The 22994-nt window shown below is 41.5% G+C and overlaps 4 protein-coding genes and 1 pseudogene across 5 annotated transcripts; 2 read left to right on the forward strand and 3 right to left on the reverse strand.

The window, feature by feature from the left end:
* The first annotated feature begins 687 nt into the window (after window positions 1–687).
* Window positions 688–6195, forward strand: LOC135543772 (transmembrane protein 179B-like; annotated as a pseudogene).
* LOC135544315 (transmembrane protein 151B) lies at window positions 6185–13191 on the reverse strand. Of its 2 annotated transcripts, none has more exons than XM_064971829.1 (2): window positions 12550–13191; window positions 6185–9682 (listed from the first exon to the last, which is right to left on the reverse strand). In XM_064971829.1, exons 1-2 carry the CDS (start codon window positions 12601–12603, stop codon window positions 8018–8020), a joined length of 1719 nt encoding a protein of 572 aa, XP_064827901.1. In that variant the 5' UTR covers window positions 12604–13191; the 3' UTR covers window positions 6185–8017. The 2 variants fall into 2 exon arrangements, with proteins under 2 accessions (XP_064827901.1, XP_064827902.1); XM_064971830.1 differs by having other exon boundaries at window positions 6185–10027.
* A 491-nt stretch (window positions 13192–13682) lies between these two features.
* On the reverse strand, window positions 13683–17802 carry LOC135544322 (cofilin-2-like). The gene is made up of 4 exons (XM_064971840.1): window positions 17693–17802; window positions 14996–15306; window positions 14800–14876; window positions 13683–14698 (listed from the first exon to the last, which is right to left on the reverse strand). The coding sequence occupies exons 1-4, from the start codon at window positions 17693–17695 to the stop codon at window positions 14586–14588; spliced, it is 504 nt and encodes a 167-aa protein (XP_064827912.1). The 5' UTR covers window positions 17696–17802; the 3' UTR covers window positions 13683–14585.
* A 1073-nt stretch (window positions 17803–18875) lies between these two features.
* tmem223 (transmembrane protein 223) lies at window positions 18876–21496 on the forward strand. Its single transcript, XM_064971838.1, has 2 exons — window positions 18876–20027; window positions 20127–21496. Exons 1-2 carry the CDS (start codon window positions 19406–19408, stop codon window positions 20423–20425), a joined length of 921 nt encoding a protein of 306 aa, XP_064827910.1. The 5' UTR covers window positions 18876–19405; the 3' UTR covers window positions 20426–21496.
* On the reverse strand, window positions 21423–22936 carry LOC135544321 (coiled-coil domain-containing protein 85B-like). The gene has a single exon (XM_064971839.1). The coding sequence runs from the start codon at window positions 22569–22571 to the stop codon at window positions 21972–21974; it is 600 nt and encodes a 199-aa protein (XP_064827911.1). The 5' UTR covers window positions 22572–22936; the 3' UTR covers window positions 21423–21971.
* Window positions 22937–22994: the final 58 nt, after the last annotated feature.

Below are 22994 nucleotides of genomic sequence, written 5' to 3' on the forward strand. Positions count from 1 at the left end.
AAAATGCTAAGTTTGTAAATTATGTCTGAGTGTTGGTGTGCCCCAGGCACCAACAAAAAACAAGAACATTGTGCAGTCTGGTTTGCTTAATATAAGGAATTTGAAAGGATTTATACTTTTACTTTTAGTAGTTATAATTAAAATAGTAGTAGTATTTTACTGGGTGACTTTTCCTTCTAATTGAGTAATTTTCTATTTAGGTATGTTTACTTTTACTCAAGTATGACAATAGGGTACTTTTTCCATCACTGTCATAATCTAAATTATGTGATAGAAATCAAGTGATTCAAATAAGGTTGTCTGTGCCATCATCAGTGTAATGGAGTAGTGCACAGACCTTCTGGTTTGTGTGGATGGGTTAACAGGCCAATTCAGGGCTCTGGTTATATGGTTACATGTTACACAGCGCCCTTACGTGGCCATTTATTTTGTCTCACATAGAGGCACAATTTAAGTATTCCATTCCAATCTTACAATCAACCAATTATAGTAAATACATTGCATTCCTTGGTCATATATTCAATTGAGGTTTACAATTTTTTTTAAATGTGTTAATGGGTACATTTTTGCAAAAAAAGTTGGCATTCCATTGTAAAAGTTAAACAAGCTTGGAATGGAGTGCATTGTCCGTCCGGGTGCAAGGGTGTCCTTGATGGGTATCATAAGATGGGTTTGCAGAGGTTCGTGATGGCGTTGCCAAGGCAGCTCGTTTTGTAGCTCGTACTTTACGCAGACTGTTTCATCTGTGGAATAACGTTTGCTGACTCACTGACAATCACCCAGGTATGAACGCATTCATGATTGAAAAGTCTGATCTTTCAACTGCATATGGGACATTTTAAACTTGAGAACACTTATGAACCACCTTGATAGCATTATTTTTTTTATCCCATTATAACTGAGCAATATAAAATATTGGAAACATTTCCACATTCATACAGTTGAAGTCAGAAGTTTACGTACACTTAGGTTGGAGTCATTAAAACAGTTTTTTCAACCACTCTACAAATTTCTTGTTAACAAACTATAGTTTTGGCAAGTCGGTTAGGACATCTACTTTGTGAATGACACAAGTAACTTTTCCAACAATTGTTTACAGACAGACTATTTCACATATAATTCACTGTATCACAATTCCAGTGGGTCAGAAGTTTACATACACTAAGTTGACTGTGCCTAAAAACAGCTTGGAAAATTCCAGAAAATTATGTCATGGCTTTAGAAGCTCCTGATAGGCTAATTGACATAATTTGAGTCAATTGGAGATGTACCTGTGGATGTATTTCAAAGCCTACCTTCAAACTCAATGCCTCTTTGATTGACATCATGGGAAAATCAAAAGAAATCAGCCAAGACCTCAGAAAAATATTTGTAGACCTCCACAAGTCTGGTTCATCCTTGGGAGCAATTTCCAAACGCCTGACAGTTCCATGTTCATCTGTACAAACAATAGTACCCAACGCAGCCATCATACCGCTCAGGAAGGAGATGCATTCTGTCTTCTGAGATGAACACACTTTGGTGTGAAAAGTGCAAATCAATCCCAGAACAGCAAAGGACCTTGTGAAGATGCTGGAGGAAACGGGTACAAAAGTATATATATCCACAATAAAACAAGTCCTATATCGACATAACCTGAAAGGCCCCTCAGCAAGGAAGAAGCCACTGCTCCAAAACCACCATAAAAAAGCAAGACTACGTTTTGCAACTGCACATGGGGACAAAGATCATACTTTTTGGAGAAATGTCCTCTGGTCTGAGGAAACAAAAATAGAACTGTTTGACCATCATTATGATGGAGGGAAAGGCTTGCAAGCCAAAAGAACACCATCCCAACCGTGAAGCACGGGGGTGGCAGCATGTTGTGGGGGGTGCTTTGTTGCAGGAGGGACTGGTGCACTTCACAAAATAGATGGCTGATGAGGAAGGAAAATTATGTGTATATATTGAAGCAACATCTCAAGATATCAGTCAGGAAGTTAAAGCTTGGTCGCAAATTGGTCTTCCAAAGGGACAATGACCCCAAGCATACTTTCAAAGTTGTGGCAAAATGGCTTAAGGACAACAACGTCAAGGTATTGGAGTGGCTAGTACAAAGCCCTGACCTCAACACTATAGAACATTTGTGGGCAGAACTGAAAAAGTGTGTGGGAGCAAGGAGGCCTACAAACCTGACTCAGTTTCACCAGCTCTGTCAGGAGGAATGTGCTAAAATTCACCCTACTTATTGTGGAAGGCTACCTGAAACAATTTAAAGGCAACCAAATACTAATTGAGTGTATGTAAGCTTCTGACCCACTGGGAATGTGATGAAATGAATACAATTATTTATCCAAAACTGAGTTTAAATGTATTTGGCTAAGGTGTATGTAAACTTCCGACTGCAACTATAGTGTGTTAGGGGTGGCAGGGTAGCCTAGTGGTTAGAGCGTTGGACTAGTAAATGGACGGTTGCAAGTTCAAGCTGACAAGGTACAAATATGTCATTCTGCCCCTGAACAGGCAGTTAACCCATTGTTCCTAGGCCGTCATTGAAAATAAGAATTTGTTCTTAACTGACTTGCCTAGTTAAATAAAGGTTAAAAAAACAACACTACTTTCACTCTCAAATGGACACAAGGCTACTAGTGGACAGCTGCAGGGTATTGAGACTACTGAATATTTATCGCCCTCTCAACAATGGGTTTAACCTTTGGGTGCTACATCCTATAGTTTAGTAAGATTTTATCAGATGTTCAATAACTTCTCTCCCAGACAGTATTATGTTGTATTTTCCTGCTTTTTTTCTCAAAACATGGGGACTAACCATAGGAGCAAATAATGAGAATATCAATAAATCAGTAGAGATCATCATGTGACTTTTTAATTCAGGGAATACATTCTTTTGATGTCTTACTTGACTTCACCTAAATGCACCATTGACAGTGCAATAGATTAGGCTACCATTTCCATACAGATGACAATGCCTGTTTGAAACTAAATGTGTTGAGAAAAATGTGTTCTACATTCATAGATCTTCCTGTTGTCACACAGCCCAGTGGCACCATAAGATAATCAATCATCTAATGTCCTAAAAGAATATAACTGTTAATTTGTGCACATGATTGGAATTTCTAAAGCATTTCATTTAAGTTGAATTAGGCTCCCTATCCAGGCCAGGAGACAGTGAGGCCCGTGTGTGACAGACTATGTAGCTTTAGGTTGTGGAACATGCATACAATTATTTCAATTGCATACTGTTGAATAAACTATATAGTTTTACTGAATGCATCTGTAAAATGTGTATGTCATTCAGGGCCACTTTACAGGCCAGTGCATTCTTTATGGGACTGTTGAGTACAACACATTTAGCCTGGTTCGGGAGAGCCCCAGCCATCCCTCCCTCTGCTACTTTGTGTAAGCCATCTCTGTATCTGTGGCCATCTACTGGTTCTACACCAGCTGCGTGGAAGAGAAGGTCAAGAGGTGAGAGGTTCAACTGTATGGCCCAGCAGATGTGTCAATAATATCAATTTCCATGCCCAAACAGTGTGGCATCAACAGAAATGATTTGTTTGTTGTTGATTTGATTTGGACTATTTCTTTACCTAGCTCCCATTCTGCACCCCCAGGGAAAGACTGTGGCTGAATGTTACTCTGGGCGGGTGTGTGAAGATATTGTTCTTACTGGCAGTGTCAGGGACCGCCTCTTTCTGTCTGCCCTTCAAAACATGCCATCAAAAACCAGGTGAAATGGCTGCCTTGTTTTTCCCGTCTTCTCCCATATCACCTCTGTGCTCAGTGCCCTCTTGTCTCTCATACTGTATATGAAATGTGAAATATTTGATGCTGTTCTTTTATAGCTGGAGGACTTCTTTAATTTCAGTTGTGATGAAGCAGACCATAAAACCTGAGTCAGTCCCTACGATGGGAATCAGTTCTACACAGGCGTGTATAATGCAGAGGTCTGCCCTGACACTATCCATATCATGATGACACATCAAAACGCTGTTGCCTTATTAGACCACAGATACTTTTTTATAGCCTTCGTATTAACATTTGTGCTGATTGTGGCGGTGGTGTTTGTCCAGAAACGTCAGGGTCAGAATGGAGCACGTCTGAAATAGAACCCTTCCACCGACCTGTCTGACCCCAGTGACCTAACCTATAGCCCGATGGGTGCCATTATGTGTCTTTGGATCTAGTTCCCTGCATGCAAGAACCTACTATTGGCCCAAGATCAAATAACAGGGGCTTGTAAAACAGGATGTTTCAGTCATCAATGGGGCAACCTAACTACAACATGTTTTCACTATGGAATAGTGGGAAATACAATTAACTTTGGAAGTAACCTCTTCCATTTTTGTATACTTAAATCAATTAGTTACACAATTCAGTCCCTTCCTGATATATAGGATGATCTGTTCAAATTATACTGGACTGATATGTACATCTGTGAAAGACAAAACATTTCCTGTGAAGTGTATCTTCTACATATACATATACATACATATATACACATACATACATACATACATACATACATATATATATGTATATACATACATATATATATGTATATACATACATATATATATGTATATACATACATATATATATGTATGTATATATACATATATATATACATACATATATATATATACATACATATATATACATATATACACATATATATACATACATACATACATACATATACATACATACATATACATACATACACATATACATACATACATACATACATACATACATACATACATACACATACATACATACATTTTAAAAAATTGTCTTAATCTTTATTTGATTATTATTAATTAAGTACAGATCATTACTAGTTATTTTCTAGTATTGAATGAGTTACAATTTTACATTTTATGAGAAAAAAAATCAATCCATCACAACCTTTATAAATGGCATTAACTACAGTCTTCAATCCCAACCACTTCATAATTCTTTGCCTCCTCACACCATCCATCTATCCCTCTCCTCTCTGCCCTTTTCTTCAAGCACTCTCTTTCTATCCATCTTTACAAATTGCTTGCTGAGTTTGCGAGCTTGTCTTTCTTTTGTTTCAATGGGGCCTTGGTGTCCAGGAGCTGCTCCAGCTGCCTGCGTATGTTGGATATGTCTAGCTGTGCTGCTTCTATCTGCAGGCCCTGGCCCTCCTCCCTCAGCTGAGGTGACCTCACCAGGGCCAGCTGGGTGCTCTGTGCCTTGCATGGGGTCCTAAGCTGTGCTGCCTCCACCAACAGGATCTCCATGTTCCTCACAACAGAATCCACCTGCTCCTGAGACATTTTATGGACTGGGGGAAAGTGAAAAGTGAAATATTACAGGACAAATGGGGCACAAAACACATACTAGTCTGGAATTAACACCAAGCAGAGCATAAAACATCTGACATGGATTTGCACTGAGGTGTACCCTAGTGAATCAACACTATCTTAAAACCACTTGATAAGATATTAGCCACCCTCCTGTAAATGTTAATAAAGACTGAAATGTTCATGGTGGCAGCATCAGTCTGATTCATCAGCCCCTGAGACAACTGCAAGTGGCTTACCATTGAGCTTATCTCTTACCTACAGTGCTATCAACAACAGGCAACACATTTTCACCATTCAGGCACTTTCTGAACCATAAAATAACATATATTGTTTTACATCCATGTCTCCATAAGGGAAGCCAACAAGTAATTTGTGCATAACACATTGCATGTGACAATATAACATAATATTTCAATGTAACTACCTGTAGTTATTGGATTATAATTACATTGTGGTTACCAACGTTCTTGCATGATTGCATAGTACAACATTTTGCTGTAAGTGTTTAAACATTTTACTCTGATTTATACAAACTCCTAATAGTGTATGTCTACAGACATTTCTTGGAAGGGCCACTTACCACAGTGAGAAACGTTTCACACCTGCAAATGGAACGTGCTGCAGCAGTTTCTTCTCTCCTCTTCACTCAAATGTTGTTGTTTTACATCTACTTAACAGTTACTGGTAAATTCCCATGCAGTTGATGTGCAGACTCTCATTTGTCATATGAAATGTGACGGGTGCTGAGCCCTTTAAAACCAGCTACGGGTAGGAGGGAGAGAGAGTGAGACTTTGCTTGCATGCAGACAGACATACATGGATGTACTGAGAACCAAAACCAACACATCTAATTCTTTACAAAATGATTTTATGAATCTGGTTACAATATGTAGTTACAAGATCACTGGTAACAACAACATGACCTAACAGATATAGGCCTAATGCAATTTCAAACAGTTACTGTACTTGACACTCAACAATTTGAATGTGTATTGGTAACACATGAGACACAACAGAATGGGAACACACAGGAGTCTTTTCAAGATAGGGAGTGGTTTTAAAGTGTTGGTGGGACAAGTCACCATGTCAATACCTTCATACAGTACCTATGAATGTTAACATGGCAATTATTTGAAAAGTAGGTCCACATTCACATCCATGGATCTTTTTCCTGTTATTAAGATGGTCTATTTGTGCTTAATAATGTGCACCTACTATGACATGTGAATATGCTGATGTAAAGAAGTGTAAGTCCTGACATGTTATTTCGCCTGGCTGTCAGTCTTTGTATGGGCGTGTCTTTCTGTAATTCTGTGAAGTTGTGTTTGAGCTAAATATGCTGTGTGTTATGTCAACTATGTGCTGTCTGCATGTTGTTTGAATATCTACATAAAGACAGATAATACATTTCTTGAAATAAATATTGTGTTATGAATTTTGCTCTAATTCCTAATTACAAGACCCTTTTTGGCTTTGATCCCAAGGCTTCCGAGCATCGATCACATCCTAATGGCATCAGTTGAGTGAGGGGGTGGGGGTGTGTGGATATGTACTCAACTGCATCATATCCATACTTGACCATGATGTATAACTACAACAGTGGGCAGAACTGAGGCATGGGGAGAACCCCTTTAGAATTGTGGTTAAGGCCAAAATGCTAAGAGGCATTTTGGATGAATAAAGGGGTTAATCTTACCAACATAAAATGGGACAATTGCTCTCTCCATAACTCTATCTTATCATATTCCATCTCCTGTTCCCCATATCCATGTTAGGTTTAAAAAGTGAGTTTCTTTCTCCACATTCCTGTTGTCTGTGAGGGGGGCAAATGCATGTTTTTGGCTGACGGAGACATTTTTATAAAATCATGAAGTTTCTCATAAAGTAGCTAGATTTTTAGCAACTACTGCATCCCTGCTCAAACATACCCATATGTGCACTTACCTCTCAAAACATTATTCACTATATCTGTGATGTCATAGACAATATTGTTGGCTGCTTGGATCTGCATTATCTCAAGAGGAAGATGAGAAGATGACATAAGCTGCATCATCTCAGTGCCTTGATCAAATGTATTATTTGTTTTACATCTAAAAGTAATACAAAATCGGATTACTATCGTCTCTTTGTGTAATGGTAATATTTTTTTGATTTCATTGGCATGAGAGTTGTGCTCCACCTCCACCCGGGAGTTATGTAAGTTTACACAATATACAGTGACCCTTGAATTAATCTAATAGCTTGGTGGACTACTACTACTCCTGATGTTCAGCGCTAACTCAGCAGCTCATTGATACGTCCATACATTCATGAACATACATTTCATACATTGATGAACAATGATACAAAGCGATTGTTGTTCATTGTGGACAATGGGATACACATATTACACACTCTCAAGCAAGAGCAACTACATAGTTGTAATTTAATCTACCGTGACACAATAGTTTGGTTTCCCTACACATTTTGCAGTAGTCCTTTGTCGCAGGTCTGGAAACTAGGGTTTTTCCATTTGTTTTCTTTCTCCTTCCTTACCCCTCTCTTCTTTCCAATCATTTCCATATTACCACTTCTTTTTCTTCCTTCCCTATTTTCCTCTCCTCTGCCCTCCTCTCATTCATTTCTTGCATCATCCTGAGCAGATTTGCTTATCTACTCTCCATCACCCTAGCCAATCATAGTGACTATCCTGTGTCAAGGTCCTCCCCTCCATGGCAGCTCTCCTCACCATGGACGATCAACACAGGCAAGTGGAGAGCTTCCTGATAGGCTGGTGGTCTCTCTGTCACACAGGCCACTCCCTGCATGATCTCAGCCCTCACTCTCTCTAGTTCCTGCTCTCTATCCTCCTCTAGCTGCAGACTATTCTCATCCTCTTCAAATCCTTCTCCCTCCAGGACCCCTCTGCTCTCTTCATTAGCCCGGCGGAGGCCCAGTCCCAGAAACCCACCACCTTCATCCCCTCGACTCCCCATCCCTGCCCCAAGGCTCCGGGAGTGAAACAGGCAGGCCTGCCGCACCGTGTGCAAACGGCCCAGAGAGAATCCACTGCGGCTGAGGGCTAGCCTTCCTCCTCCCATCCTTCCCACTGTCCCATATGTCAAAGAGCCCGCCCCCATCGCCACGTTCCCCCTGACTCGCGAGGGGAGCGAGGAGCTGCTGGTGGACCTGCGACAGCGGGGGCAGCTCTGGAGGACGTAGCTAGAGTTCCGCCTCATAGGGACACGCGTTGCCCCGGTAAACGCAGAGGGCGAAGATGTTGTGTTGTTGGTGTTCAGATCCATCAGCAACGCCTCGGAGTAACTGGGCACCATCTGCTGGTTGCAGCGAATGTGCCACTCCAGTTCAGTGATGTCTACCGTGTTGACCCTCGATATGACACGTAATCTGGGGCCACCGCGTTGCCCATTCTCCTGGCCTGAGCGGTAGTTGCCCATCTCAGTGCTGTCATTGTCATTGACTTCCTCGTTCTCACCAAACAACTTCTCCACATGATAGTGGACATACGCCGTACGGTACTCTGACACCACACGTAGTGGCCAGGACAACATCAGGGCTGAGATCAGCCAATACATGCGCCGGCGAGAGAACCAGGGTGGCCACGCCGGGTCAGGAAAGGCTAGCATGTGCTCACGGAAGTCCACGTTCTTCAGGTGCATGCCCTCCCGTGCCTCCATGTAGTCATCCAGACCCTCGTTCTCTGCGAAGAAGCGTGCACGCTGGGTGAGGTAGGCAGCCTCAGCATGGGCACTGGCAAAGCTGAAACACTTGGTGAAACGAAGGCGTACGGCCGGGTGCTCCAGAAGGCCAAGAAGCTCCTTGGATACGTCCTTGACACCATGTCGGGTATAGTCAAATTCAGAGCTGGCTGTGTGTGTGTTGACCCGCTCATGGTACACCTGCGTGGTGGTGTAAGCGTCACCATTGCGGTATCGAGTCACCTGCCGTGTCCGTCTCACATAGTGATAGCTGATGGCCTTCCACCAGATACAGGGCATGGCCTGCTGCAGCCTCTGGACCCTGTTGTACACCTTGCTAATCCTCACCCGGGCCAGAGAGGATGTTTTAGAGAAGCAGTGCCAGCACTCCACCAGGTAGACCAGGTACAGCATGATCAGGAAGGCCACTGGGATGTAGACGTAGCCGTTGGAGCAGGGGCTGTCATGGTAGAGGCGGGCGCGGCCGCCGTAGTAGAGGCCGTGTTCATCGGCAGCCATGACAGTGACGCGGTAAAAAGAGCACCATCCCAGCGTGGCGAAACAGCCGAACATCAGCAGCGTGAGGAGCAGGCACTTCCAATGGGACTCTCGGCATAGGGACCCGGGAAGGGACTGTTTACAGGGACGCTGCTACAGGGGGGTAGGGATAAGAGACAAGGTAAAGCAGATGATGGGGGGGTGGAGGATCAGGCACAAATACAAGTAGAAATTTGGTTAACATTTTATAAATGGGAGTAAGGTAGCAGAGTTTGAGTGATGGGATCAGGAGCTTGACATTTGGGTAAAGGGAGTGATGTGAGGGTGGACAGGACGTTGGATAAATGATTGTTTAAGTAGTGGGGATGGGGTTTTAACGATAATAAAACATCACGTGTAATGGAACGTATGAGGGGTGATAAAAAGGAGAGGAACAGGATTGAAGGACATACAACAGGAGGCAGAAAGACAAGGAAAGGGTGTTAAAACTGGATTTTTCTGCAAGAAACAGAAACAGAGAAAACAGAACATATATTAAGTGTATTCCATTAGAATACAGACGATTGGGCATCAATCACACCATGGCCTTAATGTCAAAACAACATTAATAAACATCAATGTTGTCTCCTCTCTTGCTCCCCTTCTCTGCCAGAGATGGAACATTCCAGACTCTGGAGGCATGAACACATTTCCTGGCAGAGTGAAACCTAAACCATGAAGCCCATTTTAAACACTTGGTTTTAGTGGGCACTGGAAGAGGTTGATGCTTTTAGACCTCATCAAGAGAGAAAGAGAGTGCATTCAGCTCTCTGTTGCCAGTGGAAGTTAGGGAGATGCACATGGACAGGGTCATTCTTGGCCACACAGAGCATAGAAAAAGAAACAAAAGGAAAACAAAAAAAGAGATAGATAAGAGGTGGGCCCGTGTCCACAAAAAGTCTCATAATGAATAAGATTATATGGACAGATACAAGATCAGCACTTCTATTCTGAGATGCTTTGTGGATATGGGCCCTGAGATAACAGGAGTATTTGACTATCTGCTTCGCTTTTGATGTAGTCAAATGGGCCTCTCACAGCCATGACAGTGACCTTGCAGGGAAGGTTTGTTTTGCTAAAAGGCAGGCTGCTGCCCAAACGGTAGCTGTGAGGAGGTGTGTTCCTGTTGGCAGAGGTGCCAGGGTTTAATTGTGCCTGCATTACAAGGACAAGGGAGCACGCTGAGTCAAAAGGGAGAGACCATTTAAGTTCACCGTAAAGCTAGAGCCAAGTGCCTCAATTGCTAATTTATTACATTTGTGTGTGTCTATATTAATGATGATGGGCTAACTCTGTACTCATCCCCCACTTACAGGCCATTAGAGAGGAAGAGATGAAGAGAAAGAGGTATGGGTAGTTTACTAGGAGCATCATGTTTCTTCCACTGTGCTTTCTCCCTCCCACTTGATCACTTTTCTTCCCACTCCATATTGATATTAGCACTGTAAAACTACTTTGGATGTAAAACTGTTGCTGCTTCAATTTCACACACAGTAGAACATTTGGTTTTGCTCCTTCTTACTGTCATAAGGACAAGGACAAAATATTTCATCTATCAACTATCAGAGCAAGTTGCCTAATTAAAATAATGGTACAGGGAAGATGAATAAAGAAGGGGGACAGAGTAAAGGAGTGTCTTTTTGTTATAGAAACAAATCCAACTAAATGTAACATATTCTGATGCAACAACAGACAGAGAGAGATGGATAGTGTGTTTAAGTAGGTATACAAAGAGCATTTCAGTCATACTCAACCAGTGTTAATTATTTATCAAGCCTAAGAACTACCGGTATGAGAGACAGTTTTATCGGGAATGCCTCTCACATTAGAGGCAGGCAAAAACATAATGTGAGTTTGTGTGTGTATAAATTCAAGTAGGTCAGCCTGTCGTCTGCAAGTCCTTACTACATAAGAGTACAATTATTCTCAAAGTATGTGGAAGAAATCTGACCATTGATGGCTGCAAACACAACAGAAGACAAGACACACAACTATGTGGGTTGACCCAACCAGGTTTTCTTCAACCAGTGTCCAAACTGTAATGATACTACAGACCGCCCTGTGTGTGCTGATTTTGCATGACAGGACACACAGACATCATTATGTGCACATATCAACCATGCTCATTGGAAAAAGGGCATTATGACATGTAACTTATCTCACTTAACAGTAGATATGGTTGTGTCAGTATAATACAAACATAAAAACTCAATAGTGCTCTCTGGTGCTTGCCCAATCTGTCTCTCTTCTTTTTATTGATCTCTCTGTAACATAAGAGGACTCTGTAACATAAGAGTCCTTGGACGTTTAGGCTACTACTCAAGACAGAACAGTGATCATAGACTATAATGTGGCCTGATGCTGTACAGTTCATTCTAATAAGTACTCCCAAAGGAGATGTCTCCTACTCATGAGGTATGATTTAATAATTCATGTTGTTATCATGTCAGTAATTGTATGTGGCATTCATATCTCAGCTCAGGCAAATAGATGAGGGGGAGCTAAATCGTTCACCTCCAGTTCGACTGCAATGCAGTTGCATCCGTCCATTAGTGAGGGGTGACTTCTAGTAACCTTGTAGTATACACGCACTAAAAACCATACGTGACCGGTCTCTCGTAGCCTATTGTAAAGACCAGAGTTCCTCTGATCAAACTCGGACGCGCCAGAGATGCAGAGTTATGTTTGTGCTCAACATGTTGGTTAGTGAGTGGATAACTGAGTGAGGTCCACTGGTTACAGAGGAGTGAAAACGGAGGTTGAGTAGCCTATTAGCTTGAGCTCACCATGTAGTGCAGATCTAAATATATGGATAATATCCTTGCAAGCGCACATTCTATATGGGTATTAACAACATTGTCATTTTATTAGCCTGTATATAGTAGCCTAGGCCATTCAGTAGGAGCCAAAACAACAATTACGCACGCGCGCACTTACCCCCCACCCCCACACCCCAAACAACCTAGCCAAAGCTCTACTACCTCTTCTCTTCTGCCCCCGTTCAGTAGGGGCGCTTCTCCGGTCACCGCAGGCATTCTTTCGTTCCTCACAAGCTATGATTTGACCGTGAGCATCGGGATCTATCCGAGACTCCCACGATCAGGGGGTCCAATGTCCGGACCGCCCCGCATGACAACTCAAGCCCCATGTCCGAATTCGATTCTCCGAAAGCAAACGTCTTCGAGTATCAAGTATTCCTCTTGCCAGGTTATTAACACAGCTCCTAGCATTGCCCCAACGGATTGATTCGATCCTGTCCTGCGGTTCTTGTCACACGACGACCGCCGGACATGGCAAAAACCCGTTTCATGTGATGTTTCTCGGGTGTCTGTTAAGTCACCGTATGTTGTTTAATTGCTAATGTATTGCTTTAATCTACTTATCTACATTAGCTCCAGGCTCCAATATGGACCATCCAGCGGGGAAGATGGACGAGGAAATACTGTACGTTCAATCACAACCAAGACATCGCGTTATTATTTGGTAGGCTACCTCCTGACGATGCTGCTATGGTCTGTCAAGTGCGATAGCGCGCTATTTATCCGTAGGCGTAAATGGATCCTCATCCTACCATTCAGATATTATGATTGGCAGAATTTCGTTCACCCTCCTCCTGCGTTTGGTCATGTGTTTATTCCGGTTTTCACCTGCACATTTAATCGTCGACGTTTAGAGCTGACGTCACTGAGTACGGACATAAACGCGCACCATTTTCTAAAAGGCCTACATTTCAATTAGTTGCGGTGGCAATATTGTAGTCATTTAACTCCCGATATACGTTGTGACCAAATACTCCTTCAGTCTGATGAGCCTTGCACATCACCCACGTTTCACAACTAGTTCCATGGCAAGGGTATACGTGCAGAAATGGGACAGAACCAAGAAAGTGTGACCTGACACTTAGGCTGAAAATTGTATGCCTGTGCGATTTGCCTCCACTTAACTGTGGCTATATTGTGCCATCAAATGTAAAATATGCACATTATGAATAGGCTAACTGTTAGTATACTTATGTCTCTACAAACATGCTATATCAGTTTTTTTTAAAAGTAATATAAAAAGGCATGCAGGAATGGACAATTAACCATAGGAAATATGCAACAGCCAACGCTAGTAAATGTAAGTGCATTTTCTTTATTTAGACATGAGACAAAAACACCCACAATATATCCATCCACACTTTACCTTCTCTCATAGGCTTCTTCCAACTGGAGCCACCAACATTACTACATAACCCTGACTCCATCTTGTTAAACCCTCAACCAATTTATGTTTAAGCTGTTTTGAAATATCATCAAGAAAAAAGGAAAGCATTTTTGTACACAGCAATTGTTTGCTGGAAGGTCTTGGAAATAACTTCCTGGAATAATGTTTTTTATTTCTACTTGTACGGGAAGCATGTTGGAAAAAATACCTAGTTTTAACTACTTACATGCCTAAGAACAAATTTGTCAATAGAGGAATTACCATCAAATAAATTAGGTGTGAACAAAGTGCATAAATTGACAAGTTTACCCAGCAAGTAACAAGTATTTTTGCTGCACCGCTGACACCTGCTTAACTGTTTGTGACCAATAAACTTCAATTTTTCACTCAAGTTTCTCTTTGCCCTGCCTGATCCATACACCATCATACAAGAGACATACCCAGTCCTCATCTGTTTAAAAAATATCCTCCTTAATGATTTCATTGTGTAAACCACATTTTGTTCTTCATTGTTTGGAAATTGCAAGGACAATCTTGGAAATGTTGACACAAATCTTCATCTATTTTGTCATAATCCTTCATCACAAATTGAGATTTGTCTATGTTTGTTCTTCTTTGTGAGAAGTGGAATGATAACCATGAAATAGCATACTTGATTTTTCTCCCCACAACAAGATACCCTCCACCCCATCTTATTTGTACTCTAAACCCCCCTCACCCAATTCCTTCTCATTCTGGAATCAACAGCCATACCCCCGGGACTTAAATTCTGTTTTTTCTTTCCCTGTAGGCCTCAGTTGACAGAGTGGATTTATACAGGCCCACCTTCAAGGGTGACCACTGATGAGCCTCCAAGCTTCTCTGCTAAGGTGCGCCGATCTTTGATGTCCTCCAAACCGTTAACTTGCCATTCATGCTTGATACCTAGAAATGAGCAAAGTGGTCAAATGTGTGAAAACAAATGAAAGCACACAAATCATCACAGTTAGATTTTTTTTTTTTTCAACCTAAAAGGTTAAGCTCACCTGTGAATTTCTTCTTAATGGCATCCTTTGAGCTGGCATAGATCATTTTGCTCTTCAGTGGAGCACCTTCTGGGGCCCTGAGATAGAAAGGAAACAGAAAATATTACCAAAATATTCTGTCTTTATATCAGCAGAATTGACTAGTTGTCATCAAATTAAATCGACTTAAACCCAGTGCTTAACAGTTGACACTCACCAGAAGATGAAGACAAGGTCCTCCTTCTTGGTCTCCTTGGTCTCATAGGTTGCGTCATAGAGGGCGTAGCGACAGTCGTCTGCAGGCAGCATCTTGACAAAGTGAAGGTAAGGGTCTGCGATGGTGGTACCCACATCACCGGTCAGAATCTCTTTACCTGCTTCAAGGACAATATGCTTCTTGTCCTCGCTGAGACAGAACAGCACTGCCTTCTTCCTCTTCTTCTTCTCATCCTCATTCGCCTGGGCCTTACGGACCTTCATCTCATTGAAGACTGTAATAACTTCATCAGTCACTGTCACCCCAGAGGCCTAAGAGGAGAAAACAAGTTGAATGCATCATGTACCCAAGAGGTCAATGAATGAGATCTCTCAGCTTTGGTCTGCATGTTTGGACTGAAGTTTAAAACAGTTTGCAGGGCTTTAAATGGCTTGTTTTTCCAGACTAAACGATTGCTGATATCTTCAGCCCCCTTGACTAATCATTAAGCAAACACTGTTAGAGGGCACACTGGGATAAGGATGTTGATAAATCACTATGATCATTTCACACTTGCACTGTTCAGAGCAGTTAACTTTAAAGAAAACATGTGGAACAATTGTTAGTCAGGTCAGTACTTGAATGATTGAAATACAAGGATGGTGAGTGCCAAAAGTATTCTACATTTTTTCCTCAATTGCAAAAGACGAGCCACAAGTCAAACAAAAACTCAGAGGGTTGTGTCAGAAGAAAAGATACCTATTCATCAAGCAAACAGAGAAAGACAGCAGAGGGTGCTGTTACTGTTCCTGAAATCAATACCTTGGACAAACTGACTAAGTGAAACATACCCTGCATTTTCACAATCATCCACTTACATTCCAAAACAATCTCTAAAAAGAGCCAAGGAAAACTTTGAAAAGAGTATGTTAATCTCAAGAAAAGACTTTTCAGTTCCATTTCCAGTGGTATGAAGATGATTTGGTTGCTGGCAGCTAACTAGCTAGAATGTTATAACCAAGGTGGAAGAAATACACTTCACTAAGACCATATGTAGGGTGTCCAATCAAAAACATATTTTAACCAATGGATAAAATATATGTAGATAATCCTCTGAAACAACCAATGGTCCAAACCTCATGTATCTTATCATAATCCGTTCAAAATGTATTGAGAGTTATTACCCTTACAGGATGGTCAAAATGATGCAACTAAATCAATGGAGGCCAGAGAAAAAAGGTGGTACTAAATCAAGGGGGAAACCAGACTGGATGCTGAGTGAGAATTAAGACTACCTGACAGGTTTACCATTGAAATCGTCATAAAACAATGAGTTAAGATAGCTATCGATTGAGACATTTTAGTATACACTGTTCATATTAACGCAAAGTACCTGTATTTTTCACGAAATGTCAGAGCACTGTGCATACCCAAAAACCTTTTACATTTAATTCAGCTAGTGTCATGCCAATTTTTATATTTGCGACCAACAAAATAGTCAATTTTTTTCAATAAAGCTGCACCGCTCTGTAAACAGAGCTCGGTGACTTTAATCTGATGCACTTTTATGTTAATCATGTTAGCGAAATACCCCACTGAATGATTCAGAACATGAAGAATTACATTTGTCTTGATAAAATCTATTTTATAACATAAGGAAGTGAAATGTCATCACCCAGAGTGGGTGGACAGCCTGGCATATGAAACAGGATGTCCACTAGCAAACAAACAGTGTTCGCATTGGGAAGTTGCACTTCCTCTTCCCCAAAGCAGTGGTTACAGCGCTTGGTACATTCACTCTTATGGTGGGTGTGCTGAAGCAGAAAACCATACTCAGTGTTAGAAACACACTGGCGTGCCGTTGTCAGCGCAAGTCAAGGGAGAAGGAAATTGTGTTAGGGTTCGATGCCATGGCTTCCTACTTGATGGAGCTGCTCACCAATTCTCAATAATCATTAACAATTGCCACCGAAATTGTTAAAGGTAACATACGCAGTCAACAATAAGATACCATTGAACAAAATCCATTGACATGTCATAATCTACGAACATTGCCAGGTAGCTAGCAAGCTTTGACGGCACACTTCCTTGTACTTGCAGTAAGGGTGGGGTCGGCTGAAACGAGAGGTAACGTTAGCTACCGGTACTAGCTAGCTGGCAGTAAATGTTAGCGGGTGATGCGTTAGACAAGTGTCAGACTAGCATCGTCTTACTCAAACATATTGTCACGTTAAAGCAATTGTCAATTCCAATCAACACCAATGGTGGATAGCGTACCGTTCGTTTGCTAACGTAACTGTGCCATCTGAAGTAATCTAGCTAACTACGCATACTAACCAGTTAGTAGCCATCCGGTTAGCACGAGGCCTAGTTAGCTTAGCTAATACTAGTGATACTGTTAGGTCATGGTTGAGAGGAAATGCCGAGGGGCCAGGTGATACCTAGTTAACTCTGACCATGAATGACAAATGGCGGTTTAGTTAAATGCTCATTGTTGAAGCAGGTTAGCCAAGTTAAACAGTTAGCTACCAAATGAGGGCTGTTAGCTAGCAAGGTGGCCAATGTTCACCGATTGAAAAACTATGGTGGGGAAATAAATAACTTCATTTTATGATCAGCGGGCCAAGTTGCTAACTATACCCCTCTCCAATACAACTACTGTGGGTTGTATTTGTACGATAACAAAATTAGTTATTTGAACCATAAAAGTAACGTTACCATGGTTGGGTCTTTCGTGTATCAGCGTCTGAGTCGAAAATGAAATGTTCGTTCTTCTTGTAGAGTTCACACTAGACCGACGGACACGCGCCTGACGGGCATCAGAACAAAGGGAGCAAGTGTCAACCCAAAGTATCATGGGAATTGTATTTTCATTATAACCCTCCCCCGAACACACACTGACACAATCACAGTATGCACTTGAACGACGTTCAGTAGGCTAAACTACAGATCTAGACTGTAACACTCAATGTCCATATAGAATAGAGTATAACGTTATAGAAGAAAAATGAGCTTTATAGCTACGTCTCTAGACTATATTAAGAACATACTTTTTAAAATCCTTATTGACCTATATGGTGAAAATAAAAGTTTGCGCGCATTAAATCAGCTTTTAAAAAGTATGTCCAATCCAATTTGTCTCTTACAATCAATTCACTGTTTGCATTTTTGACAGACACAGGGACTGACGTGTCTGTCTCTCCGATACATCAGTCATTCATTCGCAATGAGAAGGTTGGCTAAACTCACTTCCAAATAAGGAAACGAACGGCAGTAGGGCCAATGCGCGCCTCGTGCACACCCTGCCGTTCGCGGCATCTATATCTCCATATATGGCCATTAGGGCATTTCGTTCAAATCTAGACCAAGACAGACGAGTACTTGCTGTGCAATATAAACGACAGACTCAAACCAGAGCAAAGCGAGTAAAAAAGAGGAAGAGAGAGAGAGAGAGAGAGAGAGAGAGAGAGAGAGAGAGAGAGAGAGAGAGAGAGAGAGAGAGAGAGAGAGAGAATATAAAATAAAATAAACTACTAGGTGAAATACCACAGTGTGCCATCACACCAGCAAGAAAATGGCAACAAGTGAAGCACAAACACCCTTGTAAATACAACCCATATTTATTTTCCCTTTTGTACGTTGTTAACACTATAAATAGCCATATTATAACATTTGAAATGTCTCTTATTTTTTAACTTGTGAGTGTAATCTTTACTGTTCAGTTCGGATTATTTATTTCACTATTGTTAATTATCGATTTTACTTTCTTTGACAATGTGAACACATGTTTCCCACGCTGATAATGGCTTTTTAATTGACTAGAGAGAGTGAGAAGGAGCGTGACTACGGGGAGGTGTTCATTCGTTGTCTTATAGCGCCACCAGTTTTTCCACATATTCATACATTGGACTAGTCTACTGAGTGAGATGAGCAAGACTATAGCTTTGTGACACATCTTCTGTGGATAAAATTAAGGGATGATAATTGTAGCTATATAACACAATACATTTTCTTAAATTCACTGTGTTGATATATAAGATGGTTCACGAGATAGGCCTGATATGGCCTAATTTACCAGTAGGCCTAGCGATGAGACTGCTATCAGAGACGGAAGAGGAAGGGATACATCTCAGTCCATTTTTTCTGGCTCTTATACAGACCCAGCAGCTATTGCATTGGTGTGAATGGGAGAACCACCCCTTCAGTAGATCGGAACTGTGACAATTTTTTCAATGGTAAACGGCCTGAGTAAGACATCTTTATGTATCCACCATCTTTGAAGCTATCACGCTTGCTTGTCATGACGTTACTTTTTGTGCCACTGCAGTCTCCGTAGACATCTAAACATGGCGGCGTCCTACAAACGAGTTATGTAGCTTGTTCTGATTGAAAAAAATCAAAGGGTTTCATAAAAATCTGACAGTAAGAAAAATGACATTTCGGTATTTGTTAAGCGGTATATCGAAGTGCTGGTCTAATCTTGCACGTCATCGATTATCAAACGTTTCGCGATTGCGGAACCTTAGCGAAGTGGCGCCGAGAGCGATATTGAGCCATCCATCACATACACCTTCACCACCGTCGACATGCACTGGCATGAGCAATGGCCACCTATATAGCCGTGTAAGAGTAGCATACAGTTTGGGGAGAGAGGGTGCTATATGGGCAACAGATACGTTGTGTTTTGGTCTGTTATCAATCCGCTCAAGAGTGAACACACAAAAACGGTACTTTCATGTTATGAAGAAGCTGCACCAACAGGTGCCTCTTTTCCGCCCTCTTTCTACATCGACAGCGGTTGCAAAAGACGTGATTCTGTTTGAGCACGACCGAACAAGGTTCTTTCGCCTCTTAGCAGTCTTCTGTGGTGGTCAGTTTCTTTTCTGGACATACCTGGCCCACTTTGCCTTTACTGGTCTTCGAGACACTGGTGGAAGTGGTTCTGGTGGGAGACATGTCTCCACTACTGGCTTGGCAGGACTTTGGAGTTTCGATATGAACCTGGGATCTAATGCTTGGAGATATGGATTCACACTGGCATGCCTTGTTATTGGTATGTGTCAGAATTGAGTGTGCAGAAGACTGGCACTATTATAAATTAAGGCACCTATACCTGTGTGTGATTGTATTAATACTTTTCACTCTCTCTTAGGTGGAGGGATCATGGGACTTGGCGCTCTGTTCTGCCGGCGTTCTGTCAGCCAGGTGATTCTACATAAGGGGGGCGGGATGGTCACTGTGTCGACACAGTCACCCCTGGGACCAAACAAGAGACAGAGAATTACTGTACCCTTGTCACAAGTGGCCTGTTACGCCCACAGACAAGAGTCTCCTACTTTCATTCCCCTCAGGGTGAAAGATCGCAAGTTCTACTTTCTTTTGGACAGAGAAGGCACACTGAATAATCCCCAACTGTTTGATGTTACAGTTGGGGCATATCGATCATTCTAGGTGTGTCAAGATAACAGAATGTGACTTGGCCCCCATTGTCAATGCAACATTGTGTCAGTACAAAAGGGGTTGATTGGAATGAATTCAACAATCTGTTGGCTAAAGTTCTCAACATAAACCATTGGATAAGTTTGCAAAAATGTTGTTGGCTTTTTGTAATTAATTTGACAACAAATAAGATATAGATATTAATAAACTGTGGATGTAAAAAAAAAAATATGTTTCCAGTGCATTGAAGTGGATCATTTTCAACACTATTCACAACCTCCAAACCAAAAATACACATTTTCAGTCAGTATTTTTACTCTGGGATGAAGATTGTTGTAACTGTAACTAAAATCTGCATCTGATAGTAGATGATCTTAGCAAAAAGGTGTGATGGGTCCACACTCAAAAAAATATATGCAAATATATTGCATAAAGGATTTGCCACCTTATTCAATGTGTAGATGATCTTAAAAGGCGTACATATTTGACCTGGCTAAGAGTTTGAGTTAAAGATTAGTTTGAGATAACATTAGATAATCTCTCCTGGCTCAGTTCCCCACATACCCCCTCATTGAGACGGGGTGGAGTGACTAGTTACCCTCAATCCCCATTGAGATTGAGGAGTTACTGTAGTTGCCCCCATCTCCCTTTTGAGTGCAATCTCCACTCCACTTCCAACAGCTGTCACTGAATATACTGAATGATCTACAAATAGTAATGAGTAGTTATTTATGATGCATGGTAATTTGTAGATCAAACAGTCTGCAGTCACCTGCAGTGTCGGCTGAAATGTTGAACAAGCCCAATATTTTGCATGTATTGGCCTAGACCTTGCTCCTGAAGCTGATCCTGTATCAATAATGAATTCCTCCTTCATCCACTTCATCCTAAGAAAGACTTACAACTGGAAGACTGGGAGTTGGGTTTTTCAAAACATCACCATCATGCATTATTGCTTCTAATCTACCCAAATAGGAGTCATGTAAAAACAACAAGCTGTTACAGATCATTATTGTCATATTTTAATCAAAACAGTGTAAAAACATGAGGGTTTTCACAATTACAATAAAGTTTTGGACAATTGTTTTTTTTGTATTAGAAATACTATGACATGCTATAAGGGGCACAGACACGACTTAGAAAAGGCTCACCAGCTCAAAGGATAGTATAGATAATGCTTTGATATTCAGAGAGAAACGTGATATTGAATGGAGGGAAATAAACACTATTTGTGTGAAGAACAATATGACAAAACTGCAAGGGAAAATTGAACATGTGCCATGCAAACTAATAAAAGAGAACTGAAGAATACAAATTCCCATCATCAGTCAATATAAAACAGTTCGAGATAAAGCGTTCCCGTGTCGGATGTACAGCATGTTGCTTATTTCAGAACCATGGTCAGCTCATGTCATATTGAATGCACGATAAGAAAGTGGCCTGTGATATTTTGCTAGAAATCTATAACATAGCAAACGACCCATTACCCTTTTATGTAACCTGAGGTGACATTAACAACATATTTTATATTTGATAGAATAGGTTTGTTGGTACCATCTCATTCATCGGGGGTACAGACTAGAAGAGGATCTGGACTACCGATGCTCCCAGCGCTGGAACTTCCGTCTCCAAAGTCCCGGGCCACAAAATACTGTAAACTCAACTCGGACGACCCGCCAGGACTGGAATCACCTCTGCTGACACAACCCTCCTCCAGAACAACACACAGTTCCTTGAGATCGAAATTCTCCTTTACCAATCCATCTTGCACTCGTTCCAAATCAGCTAACTTCTTCAGATGTCCACCCACGTCCTCACGCATCACTTTGGCTGCGTTGTGTCCAAAAAGTTGCCACTCTCGGGAAAGCGTTTTTATTTTCATTCTGTCATCATCCAGGAAACTACATAGTTCTCGCAGTTCTTGGTTCTCCTCCTGAAGCCTATTATTGACTACTTTGAGTTCCCTGATTTCGAGTAAATGCTCCTGCAGTTGTTTATTAACCTCTTTAATTAACCGCCCTCGCTGTATAAGGGCTGTCATCTTGTTGGCCTCCTCTTGACGCAACCTGGCCACGATGTCTTTTTTGGTGAATGACATCAAATCCTCGTCGGACATTTTAGAGAGCTCTCGCTTGTCAATCTCGCTGTTGCTGCACATTTTGTGTCATTTACTGTAGGCTTGGCGTCATGCGAGTGCGGCTCAACGGCTATGCATGGAAAATATGGCAATTTGCAAAAAAAAAAACAGTAATAAAATAGGTAATGGAATGCTTACAAAATTATGATTTAAATTGTAATGCCCTGATCCTCAACGCTACCGAGTATGTCTTGCAAAACAAGCCTTTGCCCACATTGCCTCTGTCATTGTCATTTTCACGACACGAAGTGAAACGAGCGTTTTATGTAGCGCTTTATGCGATTTGTATCGATGCCTCTTCTAAAGCGCGTAATACGTGGCTCTTAAAAATGGCCAGTTAAGAAGAACATAATTCGTCACCAGTAGGCTGATGTTGATGTAAAAATACACTGTATTTTCTCACTTTCGCCAGGGTGGCGCTCAAGTCCTGTCCACAGAAAGATA

This window comes from Oncorhynchus masou, chromosome 8 (genome assembly GCF_036934945.1).
Source record: "Oncorhynchus masou masou isolate Uvic2021 chromosome 8, UVic_Omas_1.1, whole genome shotgun sequence".
Taxonomy (NCBI): Eukaryota; Metazoa; Chordata; class Actinopteri; order Salmoniformes; family Salmonidae; genus Oncorhynchus; species Oncorhynchus masou.

Bases quoted from the DNA above. Each gene is read 5' to 3' on its own strand.
- LOC135544322 (XM_064971840.1), bottom strand. The intron at 14,877-14,995 runs GTGAGTGTCAAC...TTTCTATCTCAG, and splicing joins GACCTTGTCTTCATCTTCTG to GGCCCCAGAAGGTGCTCCAC. The intron at 14,699-14,799 runs GTGAGCTTAACC...GCTCATTTCTAG, and splicing joins CATTAAGAAGAAATTCACAG to GTATCAAGCATGAATGGCAA.
- tmem223 (XM_064971838.1), top strand. From the start codon at position 19,406: ATGACATTTCGGTATTTGTTAAGCGGTATATCGAAGTGCTGGTCTAAT. The intron at 20,028-20,126 runs GTATGTGTCAGA...ACTCTCTCTTAG, and splicing joins ACTGGCATGCCTTGTTATTG to GTGGAGGGATCATGGGACTT.
- LOC135544315 (XM_064971829.1), bottom strand. From the start codon at position 12,603: ATGCCTGCGGTGACCGGAGAAGCGCCCCTACTGAACGGGGGCAGAAGA. The intron at 9,683-12,549 runs GTAGTAGAGCTT...ACCCCCCTGTAG, and splicing joins ACGGGGGCAGAAGAGAAGAG to CAGCGTCCCTGTAAACAGTC.
- LOC135544321 (XM_064971839.1), bottom strand. From the start codon at position 22,571: ATGTGCAGCAACAGCGAGATTGACAAGCGAGAGCTCTCTAAAATGTCC.